At 53.1% G+C, this 24,997-nt stretch overlaps 7 protein-coding genes across 7 annotated transcripts; 2 read left to right on the top strand and 5 right to left on the bottom strand.

Moving 5' to 3' along the window:
* Positions 1-374: 374 nt before the first annotated feature.
* PG994_012138 (uncharacterized protein) lies at positions 375-1,765 on the bottom strand (the record flags this gene model as incomplete). The annotated part of the gene is made up of 4 exons (XM_066863547.1): positions 375-583; positions 641-1,270; positions 1,405-1,469; positions 1,548-1,765. 4 exons carry the CDS (start codon positions 1,763-1,765, stop codon positions 375-377), a joined length of 1,122 nt encoding a protein of 373 aa, XP_066712657.1.
* A 3,086-nt stretch (positions 1,766-4,851) lies between these two features.
* On the top strand, positions 4,852-7,204 carry PG994_012137 (uncharacterized protein; the record flags this gene model as incomplete). Its single annotated transcript, XM_066863546.1, has 5 exons — positions 4,852-4,971; positions 5,038-5,391; positions 5,449-6,052; positions 6,105-6,126; positions 6,211-7,204. 5 exons carry the CDS (start codon positions 4,852-4,854, stop codon positions 7,202-7,204), a joined length of 2,094 nt encoding a protein of 697 aa, XP_066712656.1.
* A 102-nt stretch (positions 7,205-7,306) lies between these two features.
* PG994_012136 (ferro-O2-oxidoreductase) lies at positions 7,307-9,546 on the bottom strand (the record flags this gene model as incomplete). Its single annotated transcript, XM_066863545.1, has 3 exons — positions 7,307-8,159; positions 8,237-8,755; positions 9,116-9,546. The coding sequence occupies 3 exons, from the start codon at positions 9,544-9,546 to the stop codon at positions 7,307-7,309; spliced, it is 1,803 nt and encodes a 600-aa protein (XP_066712655.1).
* Positions 9,547-10,171: 625 nt separating this feature from the next.
* On the top strand, positions 10,172-11,770 carry PG994_012135 (extracellular phospholipase C; the record flags this gene model as incomplete). The annotated part of the gene is made up of 1 exon (XM_066863544.1): positions 10,172-11,770. The coding sequence occupies one exon, from the start codon at positions 10,172-10,174 to the stop codon at positions 11,768-11,770; it is 1,599 nt and encodes a 532-aa protein (XP_066712654.1).
* A 1,611-nt stretch (positions 11,771-13,381) lies between these two features.
* On the bottom strand, positions 13,382-14,209 carry PG994_012134 (uncharacterized protein; the record flags this gene model as incomplete). The annotated part of the gene is made up of 1 exon (XM_066863543.1): positions 13,382-14,209. The coding sequence occupies one exon, from the start codon at positions 14,207-14,209 to the stop codon at positions 13,382-13,384; it is 828 nt and encodes a 275-aa protein (XP_066712653.1).
* Positions 14,210-14,316: 107 nt separating this feature from the next.
* On the bottom strand, positions 14,317-15,978 carry PG994_012133 (uncharacterized protein; the record flags this gene model as incomplete). Its single annotated transcript, XM_066863542.1, has 1 exon — positions 14,317-15,978. One exon carries the CDS (start codon positions 15,976-15,978, stop codon positions 14,317-14,319), a length of 1,662 nt encoding a protein of 553 aa, XP_066712652.1.
* A 4,089-nt stretch (positions 15,979-20,067) lies between these two features.
* Positions 20,068-21,311, bottom strand: PG994_012132 (uncharacterized protein; the record flags this gene model as incomplete). The annotated part of the gene is made up of 4 exons (XM_066863541.1): positions 20,068-20,196; positions 20,260-20,410; positions 20,739-20,859; positions 21,092-21,311. The coding sequence occupies 4 exons, from the start codon at positions 21,309-21,311 to the stop codon at positions 20,068-20,070; spliced, it is 621 nt and encodes a 206-aa protein (XP_066712651.1).
* Positions 21,312-24,997: the final 3,686 nt, after the last annotated feature.

The following is a 24,997-nucleotide window of genomic DNA, read 5'->3' as shown; positions in this document are numbered from 1 at the left end:
GTTGGAAGGATTGCCCAACTTCTCAAAGCGCTGCCGGGCAAATCATTGCTTTCTTTACCCGGTCGCATCGTTAGCGCACACTTATATGCCTGCTTCTCTCCATGTGCACAACAAGATGACATGAGTTTCGCAGTGCCGGAAAATGGCGCTTGCTGTTGTCATAGCTGAAGCTACCGGGTTATTATGACACAAGCGACTTGGCATGGCGCAATCCGAGGGAGAATCAAGAAGCGATCACTTCCAATCTTACTATGGCTTTGCGATGCACCTCGGTTCCCGGCTTCATCATGCCAGAAAACCGAAACACTTGCATTCGACAGCCATGTTGTCGGTGATTGCGTCAGGTCGTCAGATTACCAATGCCGCCCCAAATCTCATGGAGTTGGATCATCGTCTTCGGGTTCAGGCACCGATGGGAGGGACATTGTCTGATGAAATCTACTAGGCGGTGGTAATTCGTAGGGGGTATCAGCTGGTATCTCGGGCGAAGGTAGTTCAAATGCATCCTGGGGATATGCAATTCCTCGGAATTCACTGTCCGAGCTGTGCGCTACTACCCACGTGTCAAGGAATCGCCTATAGTCTGGGCTTCTTCGTTAGGAACCTTCCAAAGCTCAACATTGGTTTTCTCCAAACTTACCTTCGGGGCGGGTGAATTGTATCCCCAGGTAGCGTATGTCCAACGGCCCGCCGCGGGGGACTGAAGACGATGAGTGGCCATGGTCAGAATGACGCCGGAAGGCCGCCAAGGGGTTCCGCCTCGAATCAGTCGCGCCGCCCCGGCGCCCGCGCACATTCAAACGTAGCATGCGGCGCCGGTCGTCACGGCCCCTAACTTCCCCTTCGAAAAAATCTACCGGATACTCTCGGAACCTTTGATCTGACCGGTTCGCGAAGATCGAGATGGAGTGCGCCGAATTCTGTCGGTCACTCCACAGCTTCAACCGCTGCACCGTCCCAATGCCGCGGACGTTGCCAAATGTGTCGGTCCTGCCCTGCGTATCGGACCAGACCACATCAATGTCGAAACAGTCTATGAGGTCCTTCCGCCGGAGGTCGCCTTGGAAATGTATTGCTGATTCGATTGTGGTGAATTCGTATTTCACGTCCATGGGCTGGTCGAAGACTACAATGCCATCCTCGGCCGTGTATCGCACTCGATGCACTTCTCGAAATGTGACGTATTGTTCAAGCAGGCACGGGTCTGAGAACTGCCGGTGTCGCGAGTGGAGGGTGTGCGGGAAGGTGTCGGCGGGGTGTGGGGAGGGTACTAGAGTTGGGTTGCTTTAGAAGAGGCTTCTCGCGGAAGGGGGGAGGGATGTGTGCATATTCGGGCTGCCATACAAAAGTGTTCAAGCAGCTCTAGCTGATAGCTACATCGCCATACTACCCGGCGATGCTCACTTCCGACCACTTCCCAGGGACCCAGGTAAACTGTCTTTTCCTCAGGTAACCCCTCGAATAAGACACTAGGAGGATGCCAAGAGATTAGTACCGCATTGCAGACCCCTGGGCAACATACGAAAGGTGAGAGTAATGGTTATTACATAGTTGCTTGGTACCCAGGCGGACCCAGGTCCAGAGGCCGCAACTGACCCGGCGGCGAAGACAACTCGTCGGTCAAGGCAGATACTGCCGAGTTTGGAGTCCAGTCGGAGCCAACGGAGCTTGCTAGGTTGGAGTTTGGCGTGTAGGCGGGCGGGACACTGAAAGACGACGACGAGGCATAGGATCTGGAAGATGATGATGAGAAAGATGCGGCCATGGCGTGGGTCATGCCAGACCCGCGCCGGGAATATATAAAAGCAAAGCACTTTAGCGAGAGAAGCAGAAAATCTGTGCCTGGAAACCGACGGTATTGCTGCTGAGCTGCTCCTGCTGCTCCTGCTGCTCCTGCTTCCGTGTGGGGGGAGACTGCTTAGGGTACGATCGATCGCAGGGAGCAATAAGTAGTGTTGTAGGCAGTAGTAATAGCAACCAATGTCAACAGTAACAACAGCGCCACAGACAGACGGCTTGGCTGCAACTTGCTGCCAGCTTGCTGTGCAGTAAGGGGATTAAACAGAGCGCAAGGTGAAATAAGTGCTTCCGACGAGGATCGTGACTGACCATGATTATTCAGCTTGCAACAACAAGTACCTCCTGCCCCCCGCGGTTGGTGCTGTGGACGGGATTATTGACGATTACTTTTTTTCGAAAATGTTGGCGGGCATATTATGGCGGTACCAAAGATGGATCCCGCGCTCCTCTTTCTCTCTCTCTCATTCCGCACACGCGGATACGCTATCCCAATGCTACCACAATGCCTTCCTTCTACTGACCTCGATTAGTGACTGGAGGCATGCAACTTGCAATCACAATCGACCCAATGACAAGCGGCAAAGCATGCTCGGCATGGGGCGGGCACGTTAAGCAGCCGGGGCGTGTGGCTTTTTCCTCAGCCCGAAGAGTAGGAAGAAATAGCTGTCTGCTTCTGCAGCCTGCTGCTAACGGGGTCGAGGACGAATATGAGGATGGCAGGTTCAGACAGGTTCAGGCTCGGGTTGACGGGTCCACCGAGCTGGGTGGTAGGGATGCTGGGTGTGTGTGTGTGTGTGTGTGTGTGGTGAGGGGTTCGTTTGCTCTGGCCCCTCCAAAGCCATACAATACTTCCATGTGCGGAAACTTAGCCGGCCAATTGGTAAGACGGTTGGTGGCTTGAGGGTGCGTAAGTGCGAATCTCGTCGAATAATTCCGATAGATGGCGTCTTGTTTTCCGGCCGTTTCTTTTCCGTCCTCCGCCGTGTTAGGTTGACGATGTTTGAAGCCGTATGAATATGAATACCTCAGCTCACAGCTGGGTCTTGTCCATTTCACGATGGAGACAGCTACTGAGCGAGATCTCTAAGCTCGGGCACTATTGATTAAGTATGTATGCTTGCATGTCAATACTAAACCCAATTGGCTTGACCCTGAAGAGTCCCCTCGGGTTACATAATAGAATCAGGTTTGACGGCGTTCCTGGAGGTAAGCAGTAAGTTTAGGGACCGTTGAGCAGCACGGTGCGCTTGACTAGCTAGTCCAAAGACTGCCGTCTGCTCCAGATTCAAAGCTCAATCTAAGCTTAGCACTAACTATCCAAATCATCTCCACTTTGAACTGAGTCTAGTCCGAAGATGTCCAGGACAGCCTTTGCCGACTTGCGATTCTCCATCTCGTCTGGTGACTGGTCCTCCCAATCTCAGGTTATTTGGTGCATGGAAATTCATGCAAGCAGTCAATATTCCATTGCCAAACATCAAACCGGGCCCGGCTTGTTGGAACCGACACAATGCTGTTACATATATCAAGTAGGGCAACTCGCATACCACTTCGATTGATATCGAGTCGATTGCAGCCAATCAGCTTCTCCATATCGAGCACATGTTGAACGACTGCATTTGCGCCGTGGCTTGGCAGGGCTCCGCTCTGCCCCAAGCTAACCCTCCAATCGCCTTAAATCCACGAGAGTGGTGCCCACACCACATTAATGATTCAAAGAATGAAAGGCCCAGTGCACACAGTTCCGAGTGCAATACCTCGGATACGGCTCGTCAACGTCACAAGACGATGATGGGCAGAGTGTGACTTTTTCCCATCAAGGCACTATGATATACTCATTGCAATAACTTTCTAGTACAGTGCACCAATCGCCGGATTCAAGGTAGCCAGCCTTTCCGACTGAATCATCTTGGGTATGATAGGAGGTATTTACATTTCTGCTGCAGGTCTATCGAGTTAGCAGGGCAAGGAACGGAACCATCGGTTTTTCCTGACGCCATATGACATCCAGCCGCTCGCTTCTACTAGTTTGGCACCTGTGCAACTGACTTAAAAACAAACATGAGACCCTGGATTCGTCCCAAGGTACGGCGCCTGCGTGCTACATGAGATTCTTTGGGGGTGGGGGTCAATGTGCGTGGTAGAGGTGAGTAGATGGGTGCTAAGCATAAGCCCATCGAAGGACCGTTGCCTAATTTCTGTGTACATGCTACGTGAGAGCGGGTAGTATATCAAGCTCTAGGCTGGGTGGGCAGGTCGGCGTAAACCTCATGATATGGGGTTCAATTTCAGCTGGCATTTACATAAACAGCTCTACAAGTCGTGAAAGGTCATGCTATTCTATTTATAAGTGAAGTGACCATCCCAGAGCTTCGTCCAAAGCTCTTGGAAGGCGCGCCAACGCCACGACTTATCCCAAAGTAGACTAGGGGCCGCAAAAGGTCTTTTTGGGTGGTATTGCTCACATGAATGAACGGCCTGCAATACTGACAGACTTGTCCCAACGCCAGGGTGTTCTAGGCAGGCTGGCCAATATTAGTGTTGGAAGGAAGAAGACATCCTGGCAAGTCGCAGATTTTACTATTTGATAGATGAGAATACCACGAATACGGGTTCTTGCCTTATCATTCATCATCCATCGTACTCGAGTCCTGCTCTTAGCTGAACAGCTCCCAATCGGCTTGGATATTGGCCGTGCAGACCGAAGAGTCGAGACCGGTTTCCATTTGCTGAAGCGCAGGGAAAATACAGGGTCCTTCTGTCCATCCTTCATTTTCATGGAATCTTCTCCCTGGAAGACGGATCTCCAAGCAACTGGTGCTGGATACGACATGGCATGAATCTGCATACCCTCTCCATCCTCCATCCTCCACCACTGCGAGCAACCGGCTCCACACCCAATCTTACTCCCTCTCGAACCTCCAAAGACGGACACACGTTGGCCGCTCCGGTCCAAGACAACTATAATCTGCACTCAGTCACACCCAACCTAGCATTGGCGAGAGTGTTCTCTGGCGCGCGCTACACTGCGCTTCGCCTACTCTGAGAACCATGGGCGACGAAGGGGTCGTTGAGGTGCGGAAGAATCGGGGCTTTCTGGGCTTCGATAGTACCGCGCTCCCGCCCCGTGATCTCCAGGCACGTCTCCAACCGTCCGCATCAAGTCTGCTCGTGATGAAAGAAGAGGAAGAAGAAACCCGCACAAGTGCTGACTGCGACTCTCTCACCCAACTATAGGATCGCCGCCAACTTCGTTACGAACTGGATCTGAATGACTGGAATCTAAGAATTTGGGGTGTGGCCGCATCAGGATTCTTGACCGACTCCTATAACCTTTTCGCTACCAACGTGATATCCGCCTCCATCTCATATGTCTACTTCCCTCATGACCGCTACCCGGGGCTTCTTATAAATCTTTTCACCCTCCTGGGCTCTGTAGTCGGCCAATTAGCCTGGGGCTTCCTTTCCGATTACTATGGGCGGACCCGACTCTATGGCATCGAGTTGGTGCTTGTCATTGTGTCCACGATAGGCGTAGCAACCAGCAGCTTCGGTTACAGTGATATGTCCTTTGTTGGACTTTTCATTTTTGTAAGGCCATTCTGTGATTGCTTCCGTCTCGACTGCTTGTGCTGACACCTTCGCCAGTGGCGCTTTGTGATGGGAGTTGGTATGATGGTCTCCCCCTCCTGCTCTAACCGCGGGTTTGAAACTGATAACAAGCAAGGCATCGGTGCTGAATACCCCCTCAGTGGTGTAATCACCTCGGAATGGGCCAGCACGCAGTCTCGTGCGACTATGCTTGGGTCCGTGTTTCTTATGCAGCCTGTAGGCCAAGCTCTGGCTCAGCTAGTTGGCTTGTGGGTGCTGCTGGGCCGTGAACACCAGTACCACTTACGGGAAATGCAGTGCGGGCTCAACACGGCGAACGAGATGGAGTGCAAGAAGATTGTGGACGGACTGTGGCGGATCGTCATCGGCACCGGCGCCGTGCCCGCAGTCTTGGCCGTGGTGTTCCGTTTCTTTCTATACGACAGTGGTATCTACCAGCTTGAGGTCAAGAACAAGCCAGGTCTCGCTTTGAGAGATACGCGTCGGGTCTACCTCTCTCAGAACGACACACGTAATGGTATCGCTTTGCATTCGCCACAAACGACACAGACAACTTCGCCCCAACCTATGCCTCTGCAGTTCTCCCGAGAGGACCTCTACAACTACTTTATCCGGGACGGAAATTGGTATTATCTCCTAGGTGAGTACCCCCTAGCCTTACGTCTCTAGACTTTTACTGATTTTCCATGTAGGAACTTCGATTACATGGTTTATGTAAGAACTTTAGCCTTCCTGCTTCGGCTCACGCCCAGAGTCGCGTGTTTCCTGTTTCGGTATATACTAACCGCCATGCTTCAGATTGGATGTTGGGTTCTATGGATTTTCTTTGGATAGCAGGGGTACAATCTCAGATCTATGGGCTCCTTCGCACCCCCTAGTCATCAATTCGTCACTTCCTTGCTGGCATTCGAGCATTCCAGGAGGTAGCTCCACGGTGCCTACCTGGATAAAATTGGGTATACCAGTATGGCAGACTGATCACACCCAGCCTTGCAACACACTTTACGACGTGCTTCTTGAGCAAGCCAAACAATATCTCCTGACGGTCTCGCTAAGCTCCATAGCGGGCAGCACCTGTTTCATATACTTCGCGAACCGCCTGTCCCGCAAAAACTGGTTGACGGTATCATTCCTCGTACTTGCGGTTCTCTTCATCATCACAGGCGGCGTCTACTACGGAGTGGCCCACACGCAGTATTATCCCGCGACGGTGACCATGATATCGATCTGTCACTTTGCTTTCAACTTCGGGGCCAATACGCTCACGTTCATCATCCCCACCGAGATATTCCCGACCTGCTACCGGTGTACGTGCCACGGGATTTCCGCCGCGGCGGGAAAGCTGGGGTCCGTGGTCGCCATCCTGATCGTGTACGGTATCAACCAAGGCTACAAGGACCCCAACCGCCAGGGGCTCATCTTCATCCTGTTCGGGTCCGTCCTCGCGCTGGGCGCCATCTACTCGTGGGCCTACCTGCCGGACGTGCAGCGGCTGGTGCATGACTACGACGGGAACATGGTGCGCGAGACGAAGACGCTCGAGGAGCTGGGAGGCGGGCGAGAGCAAGCGCGGCTCGACGGTGAGGTCATCACGGCCAAGGACAAGCTCCACGAGCTGCGCCGGCGGCGCAAAGAGAGCCGTTTGCACCTGGGAGACCCTAACGTCGAGCCGCGCCTGCAGGCCATGGACCCGCCTAGCGTGCAGCTCAGCTCGCCACCGCCCGTGTCGCACGGTCTGGGTCCTTACCGGACGCGGACGGCGTCAGTGGGCATATCTTCGTTAAGATCCTGATTTCAGTAATTAGACCATTTTGTATACATAGAGTTACAGCTAGCGTTTGTGCGTTCGTGATGTAATAGATACCGCGGACAGACGGATTTATCTTGGATAATATTATTTCTCTTTACCCGGCTCGACGTCTGGTTCATTCGACGGTCCCGACTGTGGACATAGTCTCGCCGCATCTAGACTGTAGTCCAGATGCTCCTTGGCGTCAATCGAACCGGGGCCGACGTGTATCCCGGCTGCCATGCCGCTCCCCAAGTGCACCAGCATGTGACAGTGCAGCATCCATATTCCACCCAGCTCCAGAGGTGCGCGAAGCACAACGTGGCCACGCCGCGGTACGCTGACCGTGTCCTTGAGCAACGGCGCTTCTAGATTCAGGAGCCCACCTGGCGGCAGCGGCGGGCTCTGCGCGGCGGCGGCGGCATACGGGTTCCAGCTTCCCCAGCCCGTGGCGGACCGGTGCCGCGACAGCACGTAAAAGGAGTGGCCATGCAAGTGAAAGGGGTGGGCGCCGTCGTCAAGGTTGTTGATCACGATGTTGGTCCAGGCCGTGTTACTGCTACTGCTGCTCTTGTTGTTATTGTGGACGGGGATGAAGGGCACTAGTTGGTGTCTGTCCCACTCGGCGCGCGGGAGGCTGAGGAGAGGCGGCGTCTGGGCCCGCCAGGCCGTGTGGTTGATGAAGCCCTTGGGCTCGTTGTTGTAGCGCGACAGCTTTTGCGTCTTGACGTAGAGAAGGATGGTGTGCTGCGCCGTCGCGGGCATGGTCTGGGTCGCGGCTCTTTCTGCGGAGACTGTGGCCAAATCGAGAAAGGGACTAGGAGCGAGGTCCGGTGGCGCGGCGCGTACGATTGCATTGGATTCGGATGGATGGTGCTGCTGTCCCCGGTGGTGGTGATGACGACGGAGAGGAAATGACTGGTTGGGCTGTAGAGATGGGTTAGGGTGCTTGAAATTCCTGCACACAAACGCAACCAGTCAGTCGTTCGCTCGACAGTCCATGACAAGCAGCGGAAATAGGGGTGAACGACGTACTCAGAATCTAAGTACACGTGTAGCCTAGGGCTTATTGAGTCGGCGTGCTTCTCTTTTTGCTTCAGAATAACGTCTACCCTTTCACCGGGGTATACTATACCCAGAGCTGCGACGGGGTCAGCTGCCACCTGGAAGCCGCCATCTACCGCGACGAGCTGAAGGCTCATTCCCGGAGCGGACACGGAAAAGCCGGCAATGGTACCCACGTTGATCAACCGCAGTCTTGTTGTTGTAGTATCAGTAGCCATTGTAGCTGGTAGCAAGTATCCAAAGGTTTCTTCTTCTTCTTCTTCAGTCCTGGTCGGCGTAGTACAGTCTACCGGACGCCCGGGCATGGCACTGGAGCAGTCGAACCGGCCGACGCCATTGATCAGAAGCGAGTCCGGGACCGGCTCGTTGCCGAACGAAGCCGCATTCGAGTACCAAGCCTGCACATCGTCGGCGGAGCGATGGAACCAGTCGCCGATCATCAGCAGCACGTCTTGTTGCTCCTCGTCGCCTCCATTCCCCTTCTTCCTCCTATGTTGCCCCCTGTGCTCCTCCTCCTCCATGGTAGCGGCAGCACTACCCCGAGCCTCATGGACGACGAGCCCGCCAAAGAGCCCATCGCCCCGCTGCGACTGGAAATGTGCGTGCCACCAGTAAGTCCCATGCTGGCTCTCATCGATCCGGAACCGGTAGGTGAAGCTGGCGCCGGGCACGATGGGGCACTGGGTGAACCCCACGGCGCCGTCCATGTCATTGGGCACCCGTAGACCGTGCCAGTGGATGGCCATGCCTTCGTCCTCCTCCAGCAACTGGTTCTGCACGGCGATGGAGAGCACATCGCCCGGACGGGCCTCGATTGTGGGACCTGGGAACTCGCCGTTCACAAGATACACTCTCTTCTTGACCCCATCGGGCGCCCGCACAGCCGCCGAGACGGTCCAGTTCAGGGTGATGTTACGGGGGCGCCGGTAGGCATGATCCTCGGGATGTAGTACAATACCCAACAGTTTACTTCCGACCGCTCCAAGAGACTCATCCGGCTTGGGTAACGACGTGGCCCGAGAAGCTTGGCTTAATCTGTCCCACCACCCCCTTTTCCAAAGCGCAACGGATGCGGTGATGAATAAGAAGAGTATTATAAGAGCTCGATATGCCCAGAAGCTGGACAGCGTCCATGGTGTGTACGCGAGCGTATCTTGGGGCCGTCCATGTGTTTCTGACTGTGGGCTATCCTCAGTCTCCCCTGACCGCTTTTGAACGTTCTCATCCTGGGTTGTTACACTTGTGCGCCTCCTTACGGAACTATCCTCAACTAGGAGCATCGCATTCACGCAAGAGTGGAATGGCAAAGAAGACGATTTGATAGCGGATTGAAGGTCGACGTATCAGTATAAATATAACTTGGGGCCTTCTATTACTTCCACCTGTCTCAGGCCAGGAAGTGTCGAATTAATCTTCAGTGGATCCGGGTATACGCCCGGGAAGATCAGCAGCACGGGTTCGGATCGCTGGCGATAATTGGCTGCTTCCCCCTCATCCGAAATACATATCTATTTACCACACATCTGAAGTAAGACTGCATATGCAACGAGTGGTACCTCGATGTGTGTGTTATTATACGGGAACCACAGGTATACTACCCTATGTGCCAGATGTGGAGCAAAAGTATTATCGCCGTCCTCTTTGTGTATCTAGCAGTACGGTACGGCAGGCTTAGACACACTTCTCCGGCAGCGCATCTTATTAGATGGCCAGACTTGGCCACGTATGTGCACATGTACCCCCCTTCTAGCGCTGTGTATATTTTGTCTCCTCACGCCGTTTTCTGTTGAATTCCACGGCTAAGCTGAAAGCTCCTGCAATTATTTGCTTTAGTATCTTGGTGGAAGCAGCTTGGCAGATAAAGAAGCACCTTACTTACAAATGACCTTGCTGCTGCAGCTCCCAATGATGGCCGCCGCTGCCGCGGCCATGTACCCATTAGTAGGAAGCGCAGCACCAGCACCGGCACCGGCGCCAGCAGCAGGCTCCCTGGCAGACATCGAGCACGTCGTCCTCTTCATGCAGGAGAACCGGGCCTTCGACCACTACTTCGGCACACTGGCGGGCGTGCGCGGCTTCTCGGACCCGAACGTGCAGGTGAACCCGAACGGCCGGCCGGTATGGCAGCAGCCGCGGCGGAGCAACAACGAGACCAACTTGACAGACGCCTCCTCGTTCCTGGAGCCCTGGTACGTGAACTACCTGGATGGCGACTGGCTCGAGGCCACGCAGTGCATGGTGGCGGGCGACAACGGTTGGGCCTCGAACCACGCGGCCTACGCGGGCGGCCGCAACGACGGCTGGGCCGCCCACAACACGCCGTGGTCGTGGTCGCACTTCCGGCGCCGCGACATCCCGCTGCAGTTCGCCGTGGCCGACGGGTGGACTGTGGCCGACATGTACCAGGAGTCGGTCGTCGCGAGCACGAACCCGAACCGCGTGGCCTGGGTCTCGGGCAGCATCAACGCGCCCGGGTCGCCGGGGCAGCCCCGCGGCCGGGACGAGGGCGGGTACCCCTACATCGACAACAACGAGACGCCCGGCTGCGACGACCTGGGCATCAACTGCTACCCGCTGCGGTGGCGCACGGCGGCCGAGATATACCAGTCCCGCAACGTCAGCTGGCAGGTCTACCAGGACGCCGACAACTTCGACGACAACCCGTTCGCCTGGTTCGCGCAGTTCCAAGACGCGGACGCCGGGTCGGAGCTGTACCGCCGCGGCATCGCCGGTCTCGACCTCGCCGCGTTCGAGGCCCAGGCCGCCAACGGCACGCTGCCAACCATCAGCTACATCGTGGGGCCCGCCGAGCTGTCGGAGCACCCGCCCTACTCGCCGCGCGACGGGGCCTGGCTGCAGAAGCGCATCGTGGACGCCGTGACGTCGTCGCCGGCCTACAACCGGACGGCGCTGCTCATCTCGTACGACGAGACGGGCGGCTTCGGCGACCACGTGGCCCCCTACCACGCGCCGTGGGAGAAGGATGGCGGTGCCGCGGGCGAGTGGCTCGCCGACGATCCGTTCGAGCCGGGCCTCGGCCCGACCTTGACGGGGCCGGGCTTCCGGCTGCCCTTCTACATCGTGAGCCCCTGGACGCGCGGCGGCGCCGTCTTCACCGAGCACGCCGATCACAACAGCCAGCTCCTGTTCGTCGAGGCCTGGCAGCGCGCCCGCGGCGTGGACGTGGCGACCGACCAGATGGTCCCTTGGCGGCGCGCGCACATGAGCGACCTCGTGGCGGCCTTCGACTTCACCCACCCGGACTATAGCGTGCCGGTGCTGCCCGAGGTGCCCGAACCTCACAGGATGCGAACGGCAACTTCGACGGCTCGGCGTACTGCGAGGCCAAATTTGCAGAGCGGCGGCCGCCGGTACCACCGACTACTGCTGGCGGGCTGGTTTCTGCACTCAGTGAACCAGGGTTTCGACCCGCCAGGGCTATCTCACCGAAGGTCGTTGGCTAACCTTCGAGAAGGCCGGCAAGGCGCTGACACATCCCGGTGAATGCTGCGGGAGCCTAGTGGGCTCTGTGGCCACCTCGAAACATGATAGTAGAGCACAGAGATGGGTAGTGCATGCCGTCGAGATGGGGAGTACTGCTTTTCGTATTAGTAGTGCCATCGACTCTTCTTGGGTTACATTGACTGGCGGTCTTGCAAAGATCGAGTCAGGGGCAGGTGTATTCCAAGTGCAGTTTGTGCCCAGTAGGGGACATTCAATCCAAACTGCTGATGGGTTGTTTTTGACCATTAACGAGACCGGAAATGTCGTACGAATTGCTGGAGTACAATATTTTGACATTTTCAGTGTAACCTACAACGATCGAGGGCCTGAGCAGACAACTGGATAGCGAGTATCGCAGTCTTGCTGATGGCCTATACCTGGCCAACACTTTGATAGAGGTTTCTTTGTAAACGATCACTAGAGTCACCGTACCATGAATTCGAAGATGGGTCCCCAATTATCGGTTGGTGATTTCTACTATTCGTACAATACGCTTGATGCAGCAACGGCTTTTTTTATACTCCTTTGTTGCAGAAAACAAAATCAAATCTAGTGAAGTTCCATTTCCATGACCCCGTATGCGATTTCATCAATGCACGCCGGTAGCATGTCCATATAGATAAAGGAAATAGAGGAGGCCAACAGACTGTGCTCTTGCTGTTGCGGGGTTCTGATTTGTGTCCATGTTTGTCCTCAGTCGGCAGAAGGATCCTAGCGGTGAATACGCACTGCTGGACAAAAAACATTGCAGGGATGCACAATCAATTGAACCATCCAGGCAGATGACAAGGCAAACCCTGGGCTACTTCCAGCCCTTGATATCCTTTTGATATCCGAGACTGTCGACGATCCACTGACGGCTCTTTTCAAGTACCGATTGATGGGTATGGTATGTAGTAAATCGAACTTGAGGCGAGCTATGCGATGCCAAAACCAAGAAGACAAATCGAAATGAAAATCGAATCCAAGGCCTTTAGGAATCGTAAGTAATGTTCGTGTGCTTTGCTGGTTTTCCCAAGCTCCTCATGTGCCCATTGACCGAGCATCGGCTCCAGAGACTAGTCCTTGATGGTAAAGACGTGTCAACGAGGGGCAAATAACACATGATTGAGTCGAGTAAACCCAGATTCACTCTGCGTTGTCGTCAACATAGACAAGAATTTCCTCGTCATCATTTGACCGTCATCGGAAAGCTGTGGAATGATTCCAGTTTGCCCAGCCACGGCCTGTGTTCCAGATTGTATGGTCGGCGGATGGTAGTGGGAGGGGATGTACATCCAGCGGCAATCGGGATATTATGTGCCGTGTGATTCGTGAAAGACAGCTGAAAAGGCTGCCCGGTGCAGATTCTATCTGAATAACAGCTCGGGCAATCCAACCAAGATTGCGGAAAAGAGTTGACTTCTGTCAATATTTTGACCTTGATCAAAACTTGTCATTGTTGCGCCTATCTGGCACCCATAAATACCGGTACATGTTCCACATTCATGCGTGAGATGGAATGCAAGATCCCCCTCGCCGCTAGAGTTGCACGCGGTGACAACTGACATCAAGCAAGGCATTAGATCTCGATTAGATCAAGCTTGCCAAAGGGGGAATTGAGAAGATGAATCATTGTCCCTCAACAGCAGCGGATTCTCCAGTACCATTCGTATGGGGGACCCCGTTCTCGGAAGCACCATTTGTCGACGGTGCAGCTTCTCCGTTCGTGGCAGCGACTTCACCCGTCTGTTTGGGCTGCTTCAGGGATTGCTGGCCCTGATCAGGAAACTGGGCATTCGCCGGGGCCATGGGTGTAGACGGCGAGAATTCAGGGACATTCGCAGACAAACGGGACTCGCCGAGAGCAGCTTGGCCATTAGGGGCATCACTAACTTCAGGGTTCCTAGGGGGGCCATAAGAGAATCCATTCATGTACGGGGAATACTGATGCTCCACATAGCCAGGTGAATAGACGGCTTGATGTTCCATTGGGTAGTGAGTAGGCATCATATGAGGTGCGTAGGCGCTGTAGTGGTGACGATTGGGTGTATATGGGTTCTGAGGACCTGGATCGGAAGATACTGAGGGATCGCGAGAACTAGGGGGAAGAACCCAATCCGCCCATTTGACACTCTTGCGAATGCGCTCCTGATGATCATCACCGATAACATAATCGATACCCGAGGCCTGTTCGCAAGCATAACGGAGCAAATTGATGTCCTGGGTCGATTGCTTGATACGTTTGAACTCCCGAATGAGGTCTAGCTTGACGTAACCTTGTGAATCCATGCGCTGCCTCAAGAAAATGTCCTTGCACAAGTTCTCAACGGAGAAGTAGTACTCAACCTGGGTCATGACTATATCCAGGAGCGAGCTAGGGTCCGATGGATAGTACGGGGGGGCCAATGGAACCATTCCATTGGGCGGCATCATGGGCTCGTACGCAGCGTTGGGCATTGGAGGTGGTCTGTAGCTTCTTGAGCCGTTTGCCTGTCCCCGCTGATGGTAGGATTGCGACGTCCCTGATTGTGATCGGTTTGGTCCACGGTGCCCAGAAGTCGGGTTCATTCCAGGGAAGGGGCCCCGTAGCCCATCTGGGGGGGCATGTTCGTAGAGTAAGGGTTCTGACGACCAGCCATGTTGGGACCAGCAAATTGACCGTTGGGATAACCATTATGGTTTTGGCTGTTAGTATTTGAGTGTCCTCCTCTACCACGAGCTCCACCGCGACGACCACCTTCTCCGCGGCTGTTCTGGAAGCTCTTGGAACCCTGGTGAGAAGGGTCTTTCTGCCCGTCGGACATGCGCGGACCTTGCTCAAATTTGTTGGCAGTGCCCTTTGATGCCTCAATTCCCTGATATTGCTCGGATGCTGACGAACTCTGGGCTCCCTGAGAGGGCTTGAACGGCGCTGCCTTTCCGTTTATCTGTGAAACTCCAGCCGGGGCCCTGGTAGCATCTCCAGTTGTACCAAGGGATTTGCGAACATCTCGCGAAGCCATGGTCCCATCTACAGAGGCACGCTTCGATGTTCCGTTTGAACCAGCATCTGCAAACTTGTCACCGGAGTTTTCGGCCCCTGAGTTGTTTCGCTCAGCAGTTGAAGCAGCATTGCTTGCCCTTGCCCCAGATTCCCGGCCGCCACGAGATCCACCACGAGATCCACCGCGACCACCACCGCGGTTAATCTGAGTCGTGAAACTCACGGTGGGAACAAAGGGTATCTGCACCCATTTTGTCTTTTGGTTTGCCCCGGCATCAGACTTGTTATCGTCCTTTACCTCGTCCTTCTCTTGGGGCTTGACCTCAGTAGCGGCTGTTTCAGGGGTCGGCCACGACGAAGGATCAGAAACTGCTGGTAGCGGATCAGCGACATCCTTTCCATTCTTATCACCGGCTTTGTTCCCCCGAGGAACTGGCCTGCTGCCATCCCGGGCAGATTCAGGTGCCTTCTTCTGAACTTTTGCGCCATTGGTCATGCGCATCTGCTGGCCGTTGCCTTCGACGCCATTACTGGGAGCTGGCCGTGTCGGCCGCGATTCAACGGTATTCGATATGGGACCAGCAGTCTGTGAGGGCTTGTTTAAGCCATTGGAAGATTGAGGTGCAACAGAGGGCGAAGGTGATGTCTTCACCTTGGTAGCCTGCGCCTCCGCACGCCGAGTCCAAGGATTCACGACTGGGAGTGGCGCATCGGCAAGCTCAACCTTGGGTTCTTCGACCTCCTTCTCTTTCGCTGCGGCCTGTTCAGGCTCCGAGTCCTTCTCATTGCCTCGCGACTTCTTGTTGTTCCTCTTCCCCGATTTCTTTACGTCAGAGACTTCAGCGCCGCGGGCGGATGAAGTCGTTCCGCGAGGCCTGCGGTCATTGCCTTGGGATACACTGTCCGGGTTTTGCTTCTTCTCATTCCGAGTTTGTGTGGAGGGTTGCTGTGCCGACGCAGTAACAGAAGTAGCGTCCTCCTCTTTGCTGTTTCGGACATCTGGCTCCAGAGCGACTTGGTTAGCCGCATCAGATTGGCCAGACTGGCTCTGCGCAGGATCAGCAGCGCTGTCGACGTCATTTGAAACTGTCGATAAAGCTGTGGATGGTGTTGTGGACTGTGCGCTGCTTGTCACAGACTCAGCCGCGACTCCATTGTTGCAGTCGGCTGGAGTGGCTTGCGGTGCTGATGGACCGGAGACCTGGCCTCGAGCGGCCTGGGCGTAGGAGAATGGCACAGACATAATGTTGTCTGTATCTGGTCTCGGATCCCTAAGCTGGTGAGTACGCCGTATGCCTGGTGCGGAAGAGACCTCGCCTCCCACGTCTGGTTTCACACCAGGACTGTACCTATATGGCGGTTATCCGAGGATACACTGCTGGCGGCGAACGTCCGCAGAAACCGGATGACCGATGAGAGTTGCCGAAAGAATCTGGCCTGTCTTGTGAGCTTCCTGCAATCCGAGGTGTACTTGTTACGCAAGGTACGTGAAGATGTTGGCTCGTAGGATGATCGAGACGTGCTATCGGAACGTGTCGGGATCGGAAGACGTTTCGCTGCTGGGATTCCAGGCCAAACAACGACTCTCGAGAGGTCGTGGGGGAAAGCCAATCGTAGCGAAGACGAAGCAGGGAAAAAGATGATCTCCTACGTTGGTTTGTAGTATGGGGTGCGGGGTGCAAGCACGGGAGAAAATAGACCCAATGCACGTAGATGAGGAGAGTGCAGAAAAATCCGTTGGCTCGAGGTCGCAATTGCAAAAGGAAGGTGCTATGATGTTCTTTCCTTTCGCAAGAGGGTTTGGACCACTTGGGGCTTCGGAGAAAGATTTGTGCCTGGACTGCGGAAAATCTTGTGGCGAAATTTTTAAGATCCGAATAATTCCAGATTTCTGGGAAACCCAAAATGTAAGAAACAAAGGTTGCGCTGACAGGCGCCGATGCAAGGACCGGGAAGTGAGCAAATGCCAAATTCCACGCTGGATCCCCAGGGCAGAGGAAGACCACTTAGAGGATTGGTGCACGCGACGGAGAGTGTGTTGTAAGACTCAAGACGACGACGTGGCCTCGGGCGGGATATGGTAGACACAAGACTGGAGAGGGTAGCAATCGCCTAGCAAATGGTGACTTGTCAGCGTTCCTGTTATTTCAATGCCTGGCGAAGCGAAGCAACACGGGTCGGACCGTCCAGAATCGGCGTCAACGAGATCAAGCACAAGCCGTGGTGGTAGTGGCTTGTAGAATCACTCCAAGGGACAATTCGCGGGCAGCAGGTAGGTAGGTGGTAGGTGGTAGGTAGGTAGTAGGCAGATATGAAGGAGGGGTGGGAGGACGGAGAGGGGGAGACATACGAAGGACTCGAATTGCGCTGATGCCTCTGCGGTTTCTCCGTCGTCTATGCTGAGAATGTCTCAGCTACGTCCAGCAATGCGAAGTACCCGACTGGCCAGAAGAAGAATGGACTCACAGGTAAGACGATTGGAGGAAGAGAAGGGTTGTGTGTTTGGAGTGAAGGGAATTTTGTTGTGTGTGCAAGCTCCGGAAAAAAATATTTTTTTTTTCTGTTGCTGCTTGGATGCTCTGTTTCCCTGGCGGACCCTCTCCGGCTTCGGGTTCTCTCACCTACTAAGATGGGCACTAGAGGGTAACAGAATTCCGCTCGTCTATGTTAGGTACGTAGTGTAGTGGCAGGTAACAACCGAGGGGGAATGGTCACTCGAGCGCATTCATTCACAATTCGGAAGGTCCAACAAGCCGCCCCAAGATGGTAACCTGGTAAGTGAGTGGATTGGTAATGAGTGGGTTGGGCTGGGTTGTTTAAAAGTCGCCTGGGCAATATGGGCTTGCAAAACGAGGGGGAGGAAAAAAAAGTAGAATCTTTGACGACCTATGACCTAGCCAGCAGCAAGCAGCCAGACTAGAAGTACCTTAAAAATCTGGAGTGAGTGCAACCCCGTTGCCAAATCACCTCACGCAGTGCCGGTTTGCGTAGGTACGGTCTTATTCGGATCGTGTCGTGTCGTGTTTGTTGTGTCTGCCTAACTAACGGCCTGGAGTGAGGAGGAATACGTAATGTGTGTAGGTCGAAAAAGTACTTGCATTCAAGGCGCTCCAGTGAAGCCGGAGAAGATGTCTGGTCGGGTTCGATGTAGGGCTAGGTGAGGTCCATGTACATCCCTACATGTAGATTTTGACTTACACAGTCCGGGGTTGTTCTTATTGCTCCCGCTGCCCGTATTAGTGATGAATGTCACCACCTGCTGTGCGGTTAAGTCAAACAGGGTTTGTGGGAGTTTCGGTGCAAAGCCCTCATATTGAAATGAGCCAATGCCTTTCTCTTCGCTATCTACCTACATGTAAACTTTCTACCCAGATTGGATACAGCGTAATTTCTTCCTCTTCTCGCATGGAACATATATTCCATCTACTGAAGCCTAAATCTCTTCAGTGCGTTCATTGGGTGCTTGTGCCTGTCCTGAAAAGGAAAACTGGGTTAGTCATACAATTGGACCAACACCACGTTCCGTCCCGACTGCTCAATACGACGACATACTTGTACCTAAGAAAGAATGGGTTCTATTTGATACCTAGGTGGATGGATTGCCATTATTATCGGCTCCTGACGCATACTTATCACCTACCATTTCACTCATTTTGTTCTCTGCTACTTCAGTTCTGATTCTGTGCTATGGCATCAAACCTTGGCGTTGCAGGCCACCATTTTCCTCTGTGACCACTTTGTCTTGTGCGACTATAGCGGATGCTCAAAGACGTAGGTACCGGGTTTAGCTGTGATATGTGCACTTCGAATTGGCATGGATCAATGTTACTAACACCGGCCATTGCCTATCTCTGTGGGAAGTTTCGTGTGGTAGAAAGGCAATGCTATTCATCCCTGTGGAAGTAGTTTAGAGTAGTCTTAACATTTTATAGAATCATCACGAATTGCCGCTGGGCGGTTTATCAAGTATGGTCATCAAGTGTTGGTGACGAAAACTTATTTCCGTGCAATACAGGTATCTATTCTATTTGTGGAAGATAGAGACGGACTGTGTAATGATCAATGCGGATGGAGTGCCTGCTCTCCATTTATTGTCCCTGCCCCGTGCTTTCTCTGATGGAAAAATAATCAAAATGAAAAAATTGCTTCGACTCTCACAACACAATAACCATGTGAGGGGCGCAAATCTCAGAGGAAGCCGGTTGTTTCCGTCTCTGGTTATCCAGGGTCTGGCTACATGCTGATGTACTGTATCTCTGAAAATAGCGAACCGTTGATGACGGCCTTCCATGGTCCGTCAATAGTGGGTCGACTGGGCTCCAAATGCCGATGGGGGGGGCTTACGGCATCTGGGGTCTCGAGCAAGCCATGTCCGTCCACAGCAGTGCGTGCCGGCTCTAAAGTTCCACAGGACGATGTGGAAACCATACCAGAGCCTCTGAGCACAACCGAAGCCGACAGCAGATAAACACCTACTTGTCTTCCGATCCGTGTGGGATAACGAGTACGCACTCATTACAGCTTCTCTACATTGGTAACTGGTGAAGGATTACATTTGCAGATGTTGTGATCCGAACCACCCGAACCTTGCCATGCTTACGGTAATATCGGTCTTCGCTTCCGTTCTTGTATTGCGATTTGTAACAACCAAATCAGCCCAAGACCAAGCTAACCCTTGGGAAAAGACGGCAGGGCCATTGCACACATATACAAGTAGGTAATCATTACCACATGAGCACTCTTATTGATAGTAAGACTGATATCTACATGTACTTTACCTAATTCTCACGACACTGTGAAGATGAGTAACTAGTTACTGAGATGTATGTGTACGATAGACGCTCTTGACCCTAGTCTTGGCATATCCTGTTTCTGAGAGTTTTAACAGTAACTAGCGACAGTGACGCATACCATTATATGGGTAAAGATACAAAATGATGGCCAGGCAAGGTGATATTGCCCGGCTGTATAGTAGGGTCCTGTTCTTCTGTGATAGAGGTCGCCTGCGAGGCATTTAGTATGATCTTAAAGATAAGTTTGAAATAAAACCTCGTGGAACGAAATTAGGCTCTTTCTAGGCGGGCTCAAGCGAGAAAATTAGATACTCAGGTTACCTTCTAAAGTAGGTGATTCTAGGGCATGAGAAAAACCTGTGGTTATAGTTATAGTCCCGTCAATCCCAAAGACCCAGTACCGATTTACAAACACAGCCGAGGTTATAATGCTGTTCTGAGGTAATTGATAGAATTCCACATATCGTACATCGACGCCGACAGTTGTCATCTAGAGCTTCAGATGCATCTACGTCTAGCCAGTCATCCAAGCAGCAGCTCTACGAGCGCCGAAGCTGGTTGCAAAACGTAGACCGCTCGATCCCATAGGGGAAGTAGCTGACGAGGTACCATACTAGGCAGGCTAACTGCACGATGGCCGCCATTAAGGTCAGGAGGGCACTGTGAACCTGAAAGAAGTCAGTTATATCGCCCCGACTATGCGCTTGGGGTCCACCAAGGGTATGACTCACACCGAGGGCGAAGAATAGCGTAAGGAAGATGGAACCGAAGTAGCCTGCGGTAAATGGCAGTCGGTTGCCAGATAATAAGTGATGTATGTAAGCCATCGGTCCCATCATGGCTGCCCATGAACACAGGAATAACACCGAACCAAAGGACCATCTAGAGGAGACTCATGTCAGCAGGGCAGATAGCTAAGGCCATGAGAGAAAACTTGGAAGTAACGAGGGTTTTGTAACCACTGAGACACTCCTGTCAAGTTCGAGAGGAGGGTTTCAACAACAGATCGCTGATCGACCGCACTTATGCAGGGCTGGCCGCATATGCAAAGCGGCTCATCGCATATAACAAGGGACGGGAGGAGCCCGCTCCAAGGGTATCATGCGTGGTATAGGACCCCAAGAACTTGACCACATGGACAGGATGACCGCTCGCGGCAGACAAGGGTCTGGGCAAGGGATATGCATGCGTAGAAACAAGGAGGACCTACAATATTGCGAGCTTGCTAGGCTTCAGCCAGAGTACAGGCCACAAGGCGAAGACTAGCACGAAGCAGGCCAGGGCAGCGATATTGCAGCCGGCGAAGACTAGCATGCGGTCCCAACGGCTCACTGTATGACGAGATCGAGATTTGTGATCAGCCTTGCTTTAGATATGGGGGGTATGCATTTGCCCATGTGCAAAGATAAGACACATGAGTGGAGTGTGCTATTGAGCTAACAGAGCTATAGGAACTCGCACATGGGCGCTTTCGAGGCACCCTGCAAGGGGCTTGAAACCGGGTGACGCATGACAGGCATGGCGACATGAGAGGTAGAGACAAAAGATGGATGTTGTACTCACAAGCGAACCACCCTTCTTCTTCTTCACGGCGAGTACTCGCCGGCAGTGGAGCACCAGCCCCTTCGGTCGTGGGTAGTTGAACATAACGGTCGCCGAACGGGTTGAGCGACTTGATCGAGGAAAGCAAGCCAGTCTGTTGGCTGGTGTTCACAGGCATGTCGGGTTCGCGACGGGACCAGCCCATCGAGTTCATGGATTCTCTGAAAGAAGCAGACGCCATCTCTCCGTCGTTGGCTGTTCACTGGCTCTTGTACGTGTTTCTGCTGTTGCTTGTTGAGAGGCCTTGTCGCAATGTTGGCGCAAGGAATAACGGATAGGTTGTGTTTTCTCGCTCGTGGCCACCACGTCGTTTCGTCTGCCTTCTCCCCTGATGGATATCTAATCGGTATATTTCGCACCTTGTTGGAGGGTTGCGCGTCAAGAAGCGTAGGCAGCTCAAAAGGTCAGGATGGACACGATATGATGCAGGTGTGTCCTATGACCCTCCCATCTGGGCGTAATGATGGCAGTTGGGGCAAGGCTTGGTATGTTCTGGGAAAGGAGGTGTCGTCGCTAGGAATTGGGGGGTGGGGTGGAGTGATTGTAATGGGGGTTCTTATTGGTTGCGCGTCACGCTCTACCTAGCCTTGCAACTGGTAGACTGGTGGCTACATGAGAAGCACGGCACACGGCGCTACAACATCTCCTCGTCCAACCCTGCCCACCAGCCGCAGCACGCTCATCGCTCGACCGGGAAGCATTGGATGTAAGAATATGGAATGGGTGTGGAGGTTTGACCTCCTTCGTTCACATTGTGATTGTAACATATGCCGGACAAAGTCCGAGTCTCTCTATCTATGTGCTACCTGGTATGCTTGGTACAGCATGTTCAAAAGGATTGCTGACCAATCCACAGGTGGCCGATGTTCTTCCAGTTTCTGGTTTACCTTCCATGGCGGAAAGGTGGCTAACCTAATATTAGAACCAGGCTGCAGGCACACCTTCAGTGTTCTGCCTTCGAGAAGTGATGAATATGATTGCGCATTGCGTACGTTCATGCAGATGGAAACCCTCCGGTAGAGCTCGAGAGACAGTGAGAACTCATAAACTGCTGCCTAGGTACATTGATGTGAACACCTACCTACACAGACTCGAACTCAGGGTATCCGGACATTTCCTTCCGCCCGAACGGCTCGTCTGGCAATGACTCCTCAAAATTGAGACACCGTCGGTAAATGATAACCCGTGTGCTTGCTTTGCTTGCTGTGCTGCGGAGATGGCAGCAGCATATGTTACATGCATGTGTGCATGTTTCTCCGCTCAAAGGCCAGGCAAATTCCGTACTTGATGCAGCGACTTTTTGAAATAGGCGAGGTATGCCTCGTATGCATCCACTACCTAACTATGGAAATCGTAGATGCCATCAATCCATACCTACCACCGCTGTTGTATATCCACATCAATGTATCTACATTCATACATGTACTGATACCATGGGGAAGGGCACTGCCGGGCTTGCGTATATAGCGGTACTTTGAGATATAGGTAGTTCTCAATCAACCAATATTAGAAATCAATTTCCTTGAGCAACATCTCCTTACAACTTAAATACCTGATGTCGGACTTTGCAGCTGTATCGCTTGCGGTTATCGAACACGAAGCTAGGTTTTGTCTCCGAACCGGAGCCTCAATAGCCGTGGTCAGCACTCGTATCATTCACGATAAGCCCAATCTTTTCGTGCTTCTACAAGCCAGTACGAGTTTAGGCTTAGTCGGACTTGACGACGTCATCGTCGCGAGAGGGCTCACGACAACACCATCTCAAAAGCCTTGCTTGCATTCGGATGTGGGGTAAGGCGCAATGGCGGCAAACACGGCAGAGTGCGAATGATAGTGCTTGTGTTTCCAGCATCCATGGCCAGAAGATGACTTTTACATGGATACCATCCACCCGCTTATCACTTGGTTCGCATATCGTATCGTAGGTCGCCGATATCCAACTCAATACACTGGAGGCGGACTAGCGAGTCCCTGATGCGTTTAATGTTCGGCGTATTGTGTAGCCCAAAAAGCAAAACCCCGATTGAGCACGATACTTTTTGACTGGCTACCCACTACGAGCCAGAAGAGAGCAAGTGTGCATGTATTTAGACTCTCGCGACGAGCCGAGTGGACGACGCTATTGTTGGACCTCTCCAATCTGCTGGATAGATGGGAGATGAGCACCTCTGGTGATGGATGCATGGCTTGATTGGCCTCTCTAATCCTGGCGACATCTCATGCAGCTGGCCCTACAGGATCGACACCAGCATCGCAATCGAGCAGAAGCATGCGCCCACCTAACGTTACATACAGTATGGTCCAAATGGGGGAGGTATTTCGCTGATGCGCATCTGGGGACCACCCATCCTTTTCAGATGCCGATACCCATCAGCTAATACGGATCCCGTTTGAAGATCTGCAAAGTAGAGAGACCCTGCATAAGTGACCTCAGGGAATATGTTGCGCATACCATACCTGCCTCTACCTGTGGAAGAGTAGTCATTTTGTTGCTGCCTCTATAATTACCTCACCAGTCAGTCCACTGCCAGCCGAATAGTGCCAATAATTTACGGTAGAACAATGTCACAAAGTGGCTGGGGCCAACCACTAAGCCCAATATCCTGAAGCTTAGCACATCAGGCCGGCTGCCTTATACGATATACGGTGATCTATCTATATCCGTGCGGCCTACCTGCCATCCCCGTTTCTCCCGCCCTTCGTACTTCTTTAGCCATGATAGGTCGGGTCGCTACGACGCGCGACATGGCCGGGATCCGCTATCCCATGCTGATCATGACCAGGATCGTTCCTTCGACTAACGGGAAGGTTGACTTGATAGCTCGATGGGTCAGATGTGATTAGCTTTCTCGAGGCGGGTCTGCTTTTGACAGAACTTCCAAGGTTGGCATGCAACCTTGAGCGGAGGATGCTGAAGAATGCCATCTTGCCATGATGCACTTTCCTCCACGATTACGCTAGCCAAGCACCAAAGCAGGTCAGAGGAGGTGTGGCAGTATGTCTTATCGGAGGTGGGATGGCTGACTTTCACCGCGTCACGCGTTTAGCGTAATGCCCTCCATCAAATGTATCCCTTTCGCCTTCCGAGAACGCCCAGGGTAGCACAAACAGAGATGGGAAACTACAGGCAAGTGCGTAGAGAACTGCGGCGGAAGGTGGCCAGGCCAACACGAAAATGGTCCGGTGAGAGTCAACATCCTGACACACCACCAACAAGTTGAGTAATTCTTAAAGTGGGTAAAGCTGTCCGCATTCAAGTCAGAAGACGCACCCAACAGAAACCAAGGTTGTTTACAAATGAAGGCACCGTCGTCAGCATATAAGAAGGACCTCACGCATCACCAGTTCTAATAGGATGGAAGCCTCCCGACCTGTCGCAACTCACATATCACAACAACTACTACTACCACTGCCGCCACCTCGTATACTTCTCTGATTGCTCTTCCCGAGGAATATATATATCCAGCTAACTCTTCCGAGCAAGCTACCCTGTGGAACTCGCAGATGCCTTGACCGTTTAACTGCTGCTGTACGAGCCAAGGCAACAACACAACAATAACAAAAACAAATATTTCCGAATAGGTGGCCGTCAGAGACCCTACCGCAGGGTTTAAAGAGTGTTCCTTCATGGACCAGAGGATCTATCTGTCCTGGATCATTCGCACATTTTCTCCGCGACTCGAGCAACACAGTCTGCCTGGAAAGGAGGCACTACTGACAGCCGGTGAAAGCCAGCCTAGCCTTCACCGACCTCAAGAAGAAGAAGAAGAAGACGAAGAAGCCCCAAGGATCGTTGCAGCCGGCGGTTGTAGCGTCTATCATAATCCACCCTCTTTGGCTGGTATTGCACACAAAAGGGATAGCGAG

Source organism: Apiospora phragmitis (genome assembly GCF_038363925.1).
Source record: "Apiospora phragmitis strain CBS 135458 chromosome Unknown utg000010l:1.0-9815664.0:1.0-9183399.0, whole genome shotgun sequence".
Taxonomy (NCBI): domain Eukaryota; kingdom Fungi; phylum Ascomycota; class Sordariomycetes; order Amphisphaeriales; family Apiosporaceae; genus Apiospora; species Apiospora phragmitis.
This window is presented reverse-complemented; position numbering and strand designations above follow the sequence as displayed.